General features: G+C 45.0%; 2 protein-coding genes across 3 annotated transcripts; one reads left to right on the top strand and one right to left on the bottom strand.

The window, feature by feature from the left end:
• Positions 1 to 925: 925 nt before the first annotated feature.
• LOC118211121 (interleukin-20-like) lies at positions 926 to 5,548 on the top strand. Its single transcript, XM_035387985.1, has 6 exons — positions 926 to 945; positions 2,413 to 2,590; positions 3,742 to 3,804; positions 4,409 to 4,561; positions 5,210 to 5,284; positions 5,393 to 5,548. The coding sequence occupies exons 2-6, from the start codon at positions 2,417 to 2,419 to the stop codon at positions 5,486 to 5,488; spliced, it is 561 nt and encodes a 186-aa protein (XP_035243876.1). The 5' UTR covers positions 926 to 945; positions 2,413 to 2,416; the 3' UTR covers positions 5,489 to 5,548.
• Positions 5,549 to 7,499: 1,951 nt separating this feature from the next.
• Positions 7,500 to 13,865, bottom strand: LOC118211120 (interleukin-20-like). Of its 2 annotated transcripts, XM_035387984.1 has the most exons (6): positions 11,273 to 13,865; positions 10,384 to 10,540; positions 9,457 to 9,513; positions 8,844 to 8,999; positions 8,331 to 8,393; positions 7,500 to 8,005 (listed from the first exon to the last, which is right to left on the bottom strand). In XM_035387984.1, the coding sequence occupies exons 2-6, from the start codon at positions 10,534 to 10,536 to the stop codon at positions 7,928 to 7,930; spliced, it is 507 nt and encodes a 168-aa protein (XP_035243875.1). In that variant the 5' UTR covers positions 10,537 to 10,540; positions 11,273 to 13,865; the 3' UTR covers positions 7,500 to 7,927. The 2 variants fall into 2 exon arrangements, with proteins under 2 accessions (XP_035243875.1, XP_035243874.1); XM_035387983.1 differs by having other exon boundaries at positions 10,384 to 13,865.
• Between the last annotated feature and the right edge of the window lie 229 nt (positions 13,866 to 14,094).

The raw sequence follows: 14,094 nt of genomic DNA, 5'->3' as shown, positions 1-14,094 counted from the left end.
CATGATATATTTCAGGCACATCGTTTAGTTGGATGTCCGACCTAGAGCCCCATGTTTTTCTCAAAATTAAGAGCAAAATGCATTGTGGAGTTATTGAGACTGGCCTATAATTTCTAAAGGCATGAATTATATTTGATAATGCAAGTGACATTGAACTGAAGAGATCGTCATATTGACTTATTTCTTACCACAAGCAACTACACTAAACTACAATAACACAACAAAATGAAACTGAGTTTAACTAGGCTAACTGATAATGCTTATTTCATGTTACACAATGTATAAATTACAAGATGAATTTAAAATGAATGAAACTACCCTCATTTTAAATTTGACAGAAATGCTCAAGCTAGGGTTTTAATGCAGTCCCTGCTACAATGACCACATCTACAGAGTAAAAATAAGAAATCAGCCTGTTTAAGGCCACATTGCCGCCAGTGGGATTTTATGCTGGCCTGTGTTACCATATGTTAACATGGTCATGTTCATGAAACAAATACACATTTTTCTAATATTCAACCAACTTTACTTGACATGTAAACATTTAGTTAGGTACCTCCAAGCTTATTTATTTTCTTCCTTACAAAGACAGATTTTCTCACGCATCACTGCAGAAATTTGAGGCTTCCCTACTGAACCCCACAGGAGAAAATCAAAACACTCAAGGAACTAGAGAAATATGTCAGCATTCTTTTTAAAACAATTAAGAATTGCGCTCCTCCCTTTTCCTGTTCTTCACTCGCGAAATTTCCTTTGAGGTAACTCACCCAACTGTGGAAAGTATTTCCTACTACAGTAAATTCAGACAGGTAAATACCCAGCTCAGCAAAGGCACTTCCAAATTCCCCCAAGCTGCCGTTTCTCCTATATAAGAGAGCAGCAACAAGCATGAGCATCGACAGAGAACTCTTTCGACAGACAACTCAGAACCAACAAGACTCTCAGGTAACCAAAATCTCATTCATACACCATAAAGAAAGACCATTACATCTTAAGCGATTGATGTATGATAGAAATTTTACATTATATAATTAATTTTAAATTATTGCAGTGATAAGTTTTGAAACACACATTTTACATTTTAGTGAATTACAGTGCATACATTGAATATTATTCTGCAGTTTGCTATTCAGTTTGCTATTTAACACTTATATGCACAAATAGACAGACTCACATATCTAGCTGTTTGGAATAACTTGTACAATTTGTACAAATCAAACCTGAGTCAAATATATATTTAAAGTATTTTAATTACTTTTAAATACTTTTCTTTTAGAAATTATTTGAAATACAGAATTTACAAATACTGAGTATTTAAATTATAAAATGTATTGGCAAATACATTTAAGGATCATTTGCATGTATTTGTAATTACTTTCAGATATGTCTTAAAAAAAAATTTTTAATACTGAATTTTCACATACAAACTGCTTTATTTAATGGAATTATTATTATATTACGACATAAGGCCAGTGGTGCAACATGTGCAATTGCATCAAGCATTTGAAAGACTTGAAAATCACTGGATATGCGGAAACCTCTGAAAAGCATTTTGTCTAATTAGAGGACAGTATTTCAGTTTTTTGATGAGAACGTGTCAGGTGACTGCTGATGGCCCCAGTTCAATTGTACTGATTTCTGTTGTTAATTGGTAGCGAATATGCATGGCTGAATTCTACTTTATCAGTGTCTAACCTTACAAAATGTAAAAGATGGAACTGTACATATGGCTGTCAAATGCTCTGACAACAGAAAAAAAGAGGAAATACACTGGAGTGCCCTCAGTATTACAGCTCACTGACATCACATCGAGGGCCACTCACAAACATTGCACAGAGAACTCTGGGATACCCCCTTCAGTATGAGGCCTACATTGTTGCTGGCTCGGTCATTTATGTTGTCTTGTTGTCTATCACTGAAATATTTCAAAATATTTTAAAATTGTATTTGTATTTTAATGTATTTTTAAAAGGCTCTAAATACTATTTGAAAAAATATTTGGTTTACTAGGAAAGTATTTATTTGTATGCATTTATAGTATGCATTTTTAAAATACTATTTGGGAACGTATTAGGTTTTCCATTAAAATGATTAATATAAATCGAATACAAAGTATTTAATGTGTAAATGCATTTGAAAATACTTTAAATATGTATTTACATATATTTTCAAACATAAATACAAATACGTATTTGTATTTGACCCAGGTCTGGTACAAATATATGATTGTTTTTACTCCATTAGCTAATGAGACAAACAGAAAAATGAATAAAAACAAATAGGATAAAAATGAATGTTCGGCATTCTCCATGTAATCTGGCTTTGCTTTAACCTCTCAAAAGGCCTTAAAGGCTGTGGTCTTGTGCTCTTGATGAAGACTGAAATACAATCTAAGACTCCCTGTGATTCCAGATCAATGCACACAATGGACACCAGGGGGCGCCGGTTCGTATCGTGTCTGCTGCTCTTTGCGCTGCTGGCTTCCTGTCTGCCGTTCACTGCGAGCAGGCAGCTGCACCTGGGGCAATGCGTCATCAACGTGCACACGCAGGAGCTGAAGCAGTACTTCAGCGAGATCCGCCAGAGCATGGTGAGCACCTGACATCACACCGGCGAATCAGCCGAGGGGCGAGCCCCGCCCCGCTAACACTCACCAAAATCACCCCGCCCTGTTCCTCTGACAGACTGCCGTCTTTAGGACTGCTCGTTATATTTCCGTTCTGTTCACGTTACTGACATAGTTCTCATACCCAGAGCTGGAAAATCCAGGTTCAGAAAGTGAGTCCTCCCCAGTATTTTGTTCCAATCACCTGGATTTGCTAATTAGCGCAATTCTACAGCCAAGAGGTAGAACTAATTAGTGAAGTCAGCTGGCGAGTTCATGGGTGGAAGGGACGTACGGCAGGACTTTCTGACTACGTCTATACCTTTATCAGAAAGAGTCATCACTAACATCTCACACAATAGAGATCAGACACACAAAGAATGAGTCAGAGAGCATATGCAGGTGTGATGGCAGTGTCCTGCACCCCTCTGAGGGGGTGGGGCTGGGGGGGGTGTCAGACGCGTCAGCGGAACGTCAGTTCCCGCTCCTGGGCCACGCCCACCATGCTGACGTCAGCAGCCCTATGACTTGGGTTCGGATCCTTTCTCTGTACATGTCCCCAGATCACTTTAGTGACCGGTTCTGACACACATATACCTGCCCAGATCGGTTTAGTGACTGGTTCTGACACACATATACCTGCCCAGATCAGTTTAGTGACTGGTTCTGACACACATATACCTGCCCAGATCGGTTTAGTGACTGGTTCTGACACACATATACCTGCCCAGATCAGTTTAGTGACTGGTTCTGACACACATATACCTGCCCAGATCAGTTTAGTGACTGGTTCTAACACACATATACCTGCCCAGATCAGTTTAGTGACTGGTTCTGACACACATATACCTGCCCAGATCGGTTTAGTGACTGGTTCTGACACACTCAGCATATACCTGGCAGTGTCAGAGACACAGCATAAATTCGGCAACAGTTCCCCCTAGAGGCCAAATGTACTCCCCAGAGGGGACCCTCGCTCAGCTCTGTTTGAATCGCTCCGCGCCATGCAGACGGAATGCGCAGCTGGAATGTAGAGACGGAATGCGCAGCTGGAATGCGGTCACATGGCCACAGGTTCCTCACACTGCAGTCTTCTCTAAGGACAGCCTGTGATGCTGTAACTTCTGTTTCTACAGCTGACGGAGGACAGCCATATGGGCCTGAGGCTCCTCAAGTCACACACTATGAAAGATGTGCAGGTATGTGTGTGTGTGTGTGTGTGTGTGTGTGTGTGTAGCTGAACTAAAAAAGGTAGTTGTTGAATCTAAAAGCATAAAATTGTTTTAAACCCACCAGGAACTGAATCCAGTGTGGTATAATGGGTTAAGTTCATGTGTATCAAATAGTGTTGTATGCTGTCTGATATGCACTGATGGTATATTCTTAACTATTAATATAGAAACTAAAATTTGAGAGCTAAAACCTATCTAATAACGTGCTGTTCACTCTATTGAATTTCAAGATGATTACAATTTTATGACACTTGCTTTGGTTTTTTATCCTAACGGTGAATGGGAATCAGGGGCCTATCCCCCATTAATACCACACCTGAGTGATTATCCCCCATTAATTCCACACCTGAGTGATTATCCCCCACTAATTCCACACCTGAGTGATTATCCCCCATTAATATCACACATGAGTGATTATCCCTCATTAATATCATACTGGAGTGATCGGTCATACAGCTGACTATAGACTGGTGGAGGGACAAGCCAAGCCAAGTCAAGTCTACAGGCATGACACGAGGAGAAAAAATCAGACCCTTCTCACACCCCCTGCCCCCCCTGCCCCCCCCCCCAGCCCACGGAGAGCTGCTGTTTCCTGAGGATGCTGCTGCGTTTCTACGTGGAGAGAGTGTTCAGCAGCTACAGCACTGGGCAGTCTCACGTCAGGAGGAGCACCAGCAACCTGGCCAACTCCTTCCTCAGCATCAAGAAGGACCTGCGCCAATGTGTGAGTACGCCTTCCCACCGCGTTAGCTTAGCCTGCACACCACACACCGCACCTCACGCACCCCAACACGCCTGAGAGCACGCTCAGAAAGAGAGGCGTTCCCACCGCGTTAGCTTAGCCTGCACACCACACACTGTACCTCACGCACCCCAACACGCCTGAGAGCACGCTCAGGAAGAGAGGCGTTCCCACCGCGTTAGCTTAGCCTGCACACCACACACTGTACCTCACGCACCCCAACACGCCTGAGAGCACGCTCAGAAAGAGAGGCTTTCCCAACGCGTTAGCTTAGCCTGCACACCACACACTGTACCTCACGCACCCCAACACGCCTGAGAGCACGCTCAGGAAGAGAGGCTTTTGCACCGCGTTAGTGTAGCCTGCACAACACACACCGCACCTCACGCACCCCAACACGCCTGAGAGCACGCTCAGAAAGAGAGGCTTTTTCACCGTGTTAGTGTAGCACACCACCACCTGAGTATCAGTATCAGTGTGTATCAGTATCAGTGAGTATCAGTATCAGTGTGTATCAGTATCAGTGAGTATCAGTATCAGTGTGTATCAGTATCAGTGAGTATCAGTATCAGCGAGTATCAGTGTGTACGAGTGTGCTTTGACTGACGGTTTACTCTTCTGTTTCTTCAGCATGCTCACATGCAGTGTCACTGCCACGAACACACCAGCCACAAATTTGCAGATATTCAGGCCAGCTTTGATAAGGTAAGTCACCTGACTATAAAGGGGGAGGGGCTTCCTGAAGGATTTGGCAATGCTTACTCCAGATTTTATATGCGTGGTTGTAACATATTTACCCATGATGCTCTGCAGCTGAACCAGAAGGAGGGCGCGGTGAAGGCCATGGGGGAGCTGGACTCTCTCCTGGATTGGCTGGATGGGTTCCACCATCTCAGGCACCATTCCTGACAGAGCAGAGTGAGGGAATGTCCTCAGCCAATCCGCAGCTAAGAAGGCCATGACCGTCCCATCAGACCCAATCCAATCACTGCACCGCGGACCTGTGCAGAAGCAGAGCATTTAAAAAACAAAAAACATTCATACACTGTCATGGCACAGCGACGTATTTAATTAATTAATATTTAATTAAGTTGTATTTAATAATATGGTAATATATTTTAAAACAGTTTTGTTGCCAATAGACTATTTATTTTATGGTTTTTATGGCTCCGGTGCAAGGAGTCTCACCTGGTTAACAAAGGGGGGCGGGGGGGGGGGGGGGGGGGTATTGAGGAGGGGGGTGGGTAGGTTGTGTCAGCTGCACATGAATTCTTCCAAAGGAAGGGAAAAAAATTTAAATACAAAGAAATGCATGTAACAGATGTCTTAATTTATTAACTGTGTTGCTTCTGTGTTTAGGATTTTTTAGATCCTATCTTATAGCTATTTATTTTTTGATGGGAAAATTATATTTTAATTGTGGAAGCTAAGAATTAAAATGTCAAATAAATAAAAACAGTTTCATCTGATTTCTACTTTGTTCTGTTTTCTGTGTGCATGTATTTAAAATCTAAGAAGCGTATTTTGTATGTTTTAATTTCATCAGCTCTTTGTTCTGTTTTACACATGAAATGTAGACACTAGGTATCGCACCACCTTTTATACTTATACTATAAGTAAACAGTTAGTCCTTTGCATGGTTGACAGTGTAATATAAAAGATATCTGTATTTATAAGAATGAACAAAGTATAATCTTTGGATATTTATAAGGAACACAAAGTGTGTGGGCTGTGTGCTATTCTCTGAATGGCCACAGGAGGGCAGTGAAAGCCTACAGGACGGTAGATCTGCAGGAACTGGCTTTGACAGCCCTGCTGAAGACATAGCAAACACTCAAACACTGCAGATACTCCATCCACACACTGGAACGGAGCCTTAACAGATACCAGACCATGGGGGCCATCCACACACTGAAACAGAGCCTTAACAGATACCAGACCATGGGGCTCATCCACACACTGGAACAGAGCCTTAACAAATGCCAGACCATGAGGCCCATCCACACACTGGATCAGAGCCTTAACAGATACCAGACCACGGGGCCCATCCACACACTGGAACAGAGCCTTGACAGATACCAGACCATGGGGCCCATCCACACACTGGAACAGAACCTTAACAGATACCAGACCATGGGGCCCATCCACACACTGGAACAGAGCCTGAACAGATACCAGACCATGGAGCCCATCCACACACTGGAACAGAACCTTAACAGATACCAGACTGTGGGGCCCATCCACATACTGGAACAGAGCCTTAACAGATACCAGACCATGGGGCTCATCCACACACTGGATCAGAGCCTTAACAGATACCAGACCACGGGGCCCATCCACACACTGGAACAGAGCCTTAACAGATACCAGACTGTGGGGCCCATCCACACACTGGAACAGAACCTTAACAGATACCAGACCATGGGGCTCATCCACACACTGGAACAGAGCCTTAACGGATACCAGACTGTCGGGCCCATCCATACACTGGAACAGAGCCTTAACAGATACCAGACTGTGGGGCCCATCCACACACTTGAACAGATCCTTAGCAAGATGAGCCACTCAACAGCCCAGGCAGTTCAGTTTGCATGTTCATTCATCCACTTTGGCCAAAGAGAAGGTGCAGAAAAAGTATGGACTCATTCATTCCACAGTGATTAGTGCTGGGGCTTAGCTCCTCTAGAGGACAGTAGTGAGCACTAAAGGAGCATTACTTCATTGATGGGCACAAAACCAGTTGGACAAATTTGGGACTTTAATTTGGAAATTACCCAGCAGATAATGAATGCATATTGTGCGTATTTAGAATGTACATACACATGTACCCTGTTTTATGAAGGATATTCATGCATGCATAGGTGTGTGTGTGTGTGAGCATGCAACATTACTGAACAACGCTAAAACACACTTGTGGAAATGCAATTCAAGGTTTTTATTCATTAGTGTTTCTTAAACAGTAAGACAGCAGCATTGGTGACAACACGCTTAAAACTGATCTTCATGGCCATGACTGCAGCTGTACCCAGTGCAGGGCAGTGAGATTCTAATCTTCAGGGCCATGACTGCAGCTGTACCCAGTGCAGGGCAGTGAGATGCGAATCTTCAGGGCCATGACTGCATGACTGCATGACTGCAGCTGTACCCAGCTGTAACTGTCCTGTGGCACATTGTGCCTACTTCAGAAAAATGCTAAATAAATATCTAGTAGAAACAGCATTTTTCCAGAGGGCTAAAATGAAATACTTATTAATAAATATCTGCAATGCATAAATAAATATAGCACATAAATAAACTGACCAATAACAGGCCTGATACTAAAGTAAACAACAGAGGCCTGCAGGCCAGCTACAGCTGGTGCTCCATCCAGGACAGAAGGATCTCCAGGTCACACAGGGCCTTCTCCACCCCCGCGCCCTGCTCCATCTGTAAAGAGACGAGGCGTAGGTCAGGGTTAGGGTTCGTTCCACAGCGGGGAGGAACTGCAGACTGAGCTGCACACCAGCGTTACTGCGGCAACACCTGCCAGCGTTACTGCGGCAACACCTGCCAGCGTTACTGCGGCAACACCTGCCAGCGTTACTGCGGCAATACCTGCCAGCGTTACTGCGGCAACACCTGCCAGCGTTACTGCGGCAACACCTGCCAGCGTTACTGCGGCAACACCTGCCAGCGTTACTGCGGCAACACCTGCCAGCGTTACTGTGGCAACACCTGCCGACCGCTCAACCCCAGCCCACACCTGACGCACCTTTTCAAACGTTCTCCGGATGCTCTGTATTTTCAGAAGAGCGTCCCCTCCGCATTCACATCCCTGTTCCAGAGTTTGGGGGTAGGGGGGAGCAGGACAAGCACACATCCATTAAAACACTAACATCTTTCAAACCCCGCCCCCCACCCCTCCCTTCACCAGTCAACAGTGTTCTATCAAAATATCATAAATGCTATCCTAAAACAGATTCATAAAACTTGACAGATACTGTGTCTGTTACACCATGCCTCCAGACAGCACAGGCTAGGAAGCTGCTCCTGTGTTTATGAATCGCACAGCTGGCTGAATTCTGCACAGGTTAGGGAGCTGCTCTGTGTTCATGAATCACACAGACGGCTGAATTCTGAGTCTAACCAGCTGCTTTCGCTCTTCAGCGTATCAGAGGTCGTCTTTCCGTATTCTCATAAAATAAACTCTAAAAGCTGAAGACAAAGTGCATCTAACAGTGGAAGTGTGGAGCCCTGTTTGTCCAGTCCGGGCCACCGTACTCACACAGGCCTGCAGGTCTTGGCTGATGGTGAAGAAGCTGTTGGCCAGGGGGCTGGCGTGTTTCTGGACCAGCAGAGGAAGCACGCCATTCCAGCGGGAGAACACCGCATGCAGGTAGAAATCCATCAGCTCCTTCAGGAAGCAGCACCTGTCCACAGGCTGCGAGGAGCACACAGTCTCAGCCGTGGTGTCATCAGTGATGTCACACAGAAAGAGGAGCAGGTCTGCTTCTACACGACCTGGCTGTGGCCCAGTAAATCACAGATGCTACCAGAACCTTCTGGTACCTCTCCATAAAACCTGACACTCCACACCACCACCCGAGTCCGTACTCGAGACAAAGAGCTACGTAGCCGTTATGCTGAAATATTGAGTTCACAGAACTGCAAACCAGGAACTGCTAATGAACGTGAAGCTCAAAGCAGACACAGCCCAACACTGTCAGCTTCTCAGAAAACGTCCTTCGATGCCTTTTACTCGTCTCCAACCAGGACCTTTTTAGGACACAGTATTCTGACTGGTCCGTTAGCTTTGTCCAAACTAAATAACTCTGCACACGAAAAGACTCTGAAGGACAGTACTTAATAAAAGCTGTGTGTGTCAGTGAAGCGCGTACCTGGACAGAGTTCAGCACTCTGTTCGTAATGATGGCAATGTCTGGATCCCCATCGGACTGAAAGAGAGGAGATTTAAACAAAGTCAAACCACCGCAGGAGTCCCAGAGCTGGCCAGCATGGAAACTTCCACTGGCATTTCTGCAACATTTACTCAGAGCGTGAATAAAGGAGGAACACGTCCGTGGGGAAGACTGGCAGACCCCTGTACTCAGTCTGTGGGGCTGAGGGCCAGACCCCTGTACTCAGTCTGTGGGGCTGAGGGCCAGACCCCTGTACTCAGTCTGTGGGGCTGAGGGCCAGACCCCTGTACTCAGTCTGTGGGGAAGACTGGCAGACCCCTGTACTCAGTCTGTGGGGCTGAGGGCCAGACCCCTGTACTCAGTCTGTGGGGCTGAGGGCCAGACCCCTGTACTCAGTCTGTGGGGCTGAGGGCCAGACCCCTGTACTCAGTCTGTGGGGCTGAGGGCCAGACCCCTGTACTCAGTCTGTGGGGCTGAGGGCCAGACCCCTGTACTCAGTCTGTGGGGAAGACTGGCAGACCCCTGTACTCAGTCTGTGGGGCTGAGGGCCAGACCCCTGTACTCAGTCTGTGGGGCTGAGGGCCAGACCCCTGTACTCAGTCTGTGGGGCTGAGGGCCAGACCCCTGTACTCAGTCTGTGGGGCTGAGGGCCAGACCCCTGTACTCAGTCTGTGGGGCTGAGGGCCAGACCCCTGTACTCAGTCTGTGGGGCTGAGGGCCAGACCCCTGTACTCAGTCTGTGGGGCTGAGGGCCAGACCCCTGTACTCAGTCTGTGGGGAAGACTGGCAGACCCCTGTACTCAGTCTGTGGGGAAGACTGGCAGACCCCTGTACTCAGTCTGTGGGGCTGAGGGCCAGACCCCTGTACTCAGTCTGTGGGGCTGAGGGCCAGACCCCTGTACTCACAATGTGCTGCAGTATGGCAGTCAGGTGCTTGCTGAGCTCGTGCAGGCGAACGTTGGCGGCGCAGCCCTGAAGCTGGACTCGATGGAACGGTTTAGCCTCAGCAGGGAGGAGGGCGAGGAAGCAGAGACAGAGAAGAGAAACGGACGCGTTCATGCTCCTGTTGGACAGAGAGGCGCTCCGGTCAAACACCATTATCCCAGGAAGAGCAGCACACGTCCACTCTGAACACATCTCAATATAATCCCACACGTCCACTCTGAACACATCTCAATATAATCCCACACGTCCACTCTGAACACATCTCAATATAATCCCACACGTCCACTCTGAACACATCTCAATATAATCCCACACATCCACTCTGAACACATCTCAATATAATCCCACACGTCCACTCTAAACACGTCTCAATATAATCCCACACGTCCACTCTGAACACATCTCAATATAATCCCACACGTCCACTCTGAACACGTCTCAATATAATCCCACACATCCACTCTGAACACATCTCAATATAATCCCACACGTCCACTCTGAACATGTCTCAATATAATCCCACACGTCCACTCTGAACACGTCTTAATATAATCCCACACATCCACTCTGAACACGTCTCAATATAATCCCACACGTCCACTCTGAACACATCTCAATATAATCCCACACGTCCACTCTGAACACGTCTCAATATAATCCCACACGTCCACTCTGAACACATCTTAATATAATCCCACCAGTTACCTCCGCATCTCACTCCAGATTAAACAAACTACGGAATGCACATCTCTCAGAAACAGCCCAAAATTATGTACTGTATTCAACAGACAGTGAAAAATGGCACATTTTAATATCTAGCTGTTGCGTGTACAGCGCAGAGACTACTCACAGGCTTTCTTCTGAAGAGCAGACAGCAGGTGAATCTTCCAGTCCTGAGACTTGCTCTCCAAACCCCACAGGTACCCATTTTATAGGGTTCTCTCACATCCAGGGACATATTACAGATGCAGCTCCTCATTTGCATTCCGCTTTTCCTTATTTTTATTGGGGAGTGTCTAGAAATTATACATTTACATCATCTGTGCAAATGCATGTACATACAATGGAGGAAGTGTGTATTCATGGAGTAATTTCTTATAAGTCCAAAACAATACGCTGGCAGTAATTCCCCCAGCTGAAAAACATTTAGGCTTTTACAGAAAAGAATGTATGAGGAAATAACTCTGCTCTGCTGCAGGGTGACTCGTATCCAGGTAGGGGAACAGGTGAGGTCAGGTTGATGACTTCATCACCGACCTGTTCCAGAAAACAGTGCATAACACTGCCCCTGCTGGTAAGCAGGTGAAAAGCACTTCATGCATTTAAGGATTAGGATAAATATTAGTAAATATTAGCATGTATTTGTATATGTCTAGAAATATTAAATTCATCCACATAATGAATGAACCTGCCATAAGCTTGTTTTATGGCTTGATTTGAACCTGTTTTATGGCTTGGTATGGTAACAGTTTCATGGTATGGTAACAGTTTTATGGCTTGGTATGGTAACAGTTTTATGGCTTGGTATGGTTTTGGTATGAATAGTTGTGCACTTATATATACGCTCCTCTCTTGTAACTTTTTAGATTTTTGGCCTTACTGTCTTGTGATTGGGCCTTAGTGTCCACTGTAAATTTGGCGTTGCACAATTCAGCCTTGCCCCTAAAAATGGCTAAATCTGAAATCGCTGTGAATGACAGCAAAATGGAGAGTGGACACTGACACTGGTGAAAGAGTACAATTAAAAAATTTCGAAGTTTCTGAAATGTTTCATAACTGAGTTCACCGTGTTTCCTCAAAATACTTCCTTAGATGCACATTGCATAACATGGCTGCGAGGAAGGTGAAGAAAAAACTACGAAAACTATTAAACTGTTCGTGTTTCCACTTCTGCTTTTCTAGTAAAGCCACAGGAACTGGGCGGCGCCTCTGTTTGCATCACATTGTGAAACGAGTTCCAACTGAAAAATGGAATATTCAGCTCTGCTTCTGCCTGAGGAATCACACGCGTGACGTCTGACAGGTAAAACAACGAACTCTGGAAACACTCATTTCACCACATGAACAAAAATGTATTTGTTTCCCCTTAGAAATGTTAAAGTACCTGCCCAACTACATCAAAGGCAGTCTGACTTACTGCCCAAAATTCATTGAGCTACAAACACAACTCTGCCTCACCATCCTAACTATTGAATACTACTAAAAAAAAACATTGAATAAAATATTTTGTCCTTTCTTGTAAAAATAAATTCAAAATCACATAAGCAAGCAGTAAGACAAATTCACATAATAACACAATAATAGAAGTCAAAATTCTGTGGTTTTCTGTGGAAAAGGTTGGCGAGTTTCGTTGCTGAAATGATTTTATGAATGAAATTGGGAGGAAGAGGAGGAAGAGTCATACGCTGAGGGACACCCCAGGGGTTTGGACATAAAGAATGTTGCTGCAGTAATGTGGTTTTCTTTTTTTGGTAATGTATACAAACGTGGCTTTATTAAATAAAAAGGGAAATCGACATCTAGCAACTGCCTTATTTACTCACGAGTACTAACATGAACATGTTGAAATACAAGGTGTAATTTGTTTTGTTTTTTTAACAAATTTAATGATTTTTTCTACAAACAAGTGAGCAGTGAATGCAAATTTGTTCACTCATACATAAAGTGTATCTCACAGAGCGATATAAAACCACTATTTATATAGTCTGTTACAGCTTCTAAAGATACAGTCCAACTCCCATTAATCTTTGCGCTGGCTCCATTCTGCTTTGCTCTCTCTCTCTCCATGACAATAAAGACATGTCTGATACCACACCTCACAGAGGAAGGCCTGGGTAAAACATGACTGCAGACTGAATTACTGACCCAATCAGCGGTGAGATATTAGGGGAAATTGGCCGTCTTTGTGTTTTTTCACTCCATTTAAAACTTTGCACACAAGGCACAGAGGTCTGTGGAGCACGGCCCCGGTAAATACATGATTTGGGCATTTTTAATACATTCATGCAATTCATTCGGCACAAATGATTTTCAAACAAAGTATTTGGATTCAGGAATGTACTTGTAAATAGATCTGTAAAGTATTTGTACGTCAACGAGGTATTTCACATACAGTACTTTCAAATGACCAGTATTTGATTTCTGAGCTGTGATCTAAAACGCATTAATATTACTGGTTAGTGTGCGTACTATATCATTCAATAAATATCCAACACTTGTTCCGGCGGATAAATCCAGCAGCAACAGGAAGTGAACTTTTGGCACTGAAGTAACAGATCTGTCAGGAACTTCCACCTACATCACTACGCTGACATTACGCAAACATGAAACATGTCACAACAAAGGACTGCGCTTTATTCTGGGCATTTCTCACCTGTAATTCAGGTATCCCTCACATAACACATTTCCCCTCCAAGGAATTCACGTTCACTGCCGGCAGTGAAGCTCAGAGGCTGCCTGATAGCGCTGTTCCCACTGCCCCCTGTCCCCACTGTCCCCACTGTCCCCTGTCCCCACTGTCCCCACTGCCCCCTGTCCCCACTGTCCCCTGTCCCCACTGTCCCCTGTCCCCTGTCCCCACTGTCCCCTGTCCCCACTGTCCCCACTGTCCCCACTGTCCCCTGTCCCCACTGTCCCCACTGCCCCCTGTCCCCACTGTCCCCTGTCCCCACT

The sequence above is a fragment of the Anguilla anguilla genome, chromosome 13 (assembly GCF_013347855.1).
Source record: "Anguilla anguilla isolate fAngAng1 chromosome 13, fAngAng1.pri, whole genome shotgun sequence".
Taxonomy (NCBI): domain Eukaryota; kingdom Metazoa; phylum Chordata; class Actinopteri; order Anguilliformes; family Anguillidae; genus Anguilla; species Anguilla anguilla.
Note: the sequence above shows the minus strand (reverse complement) of the source record. Positions and strands in the feature narration are given on the sequence as shown.

Bases quoted from the DNA above. Each gene is read 5' to 3' on its own strand.
- LOC118211121 (XM_035387985.1), top strand. From the start codon at position 2,417: ATGCACACAATGGACACCAGGGGGCGCCGGTTCGTATCGTGTCTGCTG. The intron at 2,591-3,741 runs GTGAGCACCTGA...CTGTTTCTACAG, and splicing joins GCGAGATCCGCCAGAGCATG to CTGACGGAGGACAGCCATAT. The intron at 5,285-5,392 runs GTAAGTCACCTG...GATGCTCTGCAG, and splicing joins TTCAGGCCAGCTTTGATAAG to CTGAACCAGAAGGAGGGCGC.
- LOC118211120 (XM_035387983.1), bottom strand. From the start codon at position 10,614: ATGTGTTCAGAGTGGACGTGTGCTGCTCTTCCTGGGATAATGGTGTTT. The intron at 9,514-10,383 runs GTGAGTACAGGG...CCTCTCTTTCAG, and splicing joins CTGCCATACTGCAGCACATT to TCCGATGGGGATCCAGACAT. The intron at 8,006-8,330 runs GTGCGTCAGGTG...GTCTCTTTACAG, and splicing joins TCCGGAGAACGTTTGAAAAG to ATGGAGCAGGGCGCGGGGGT.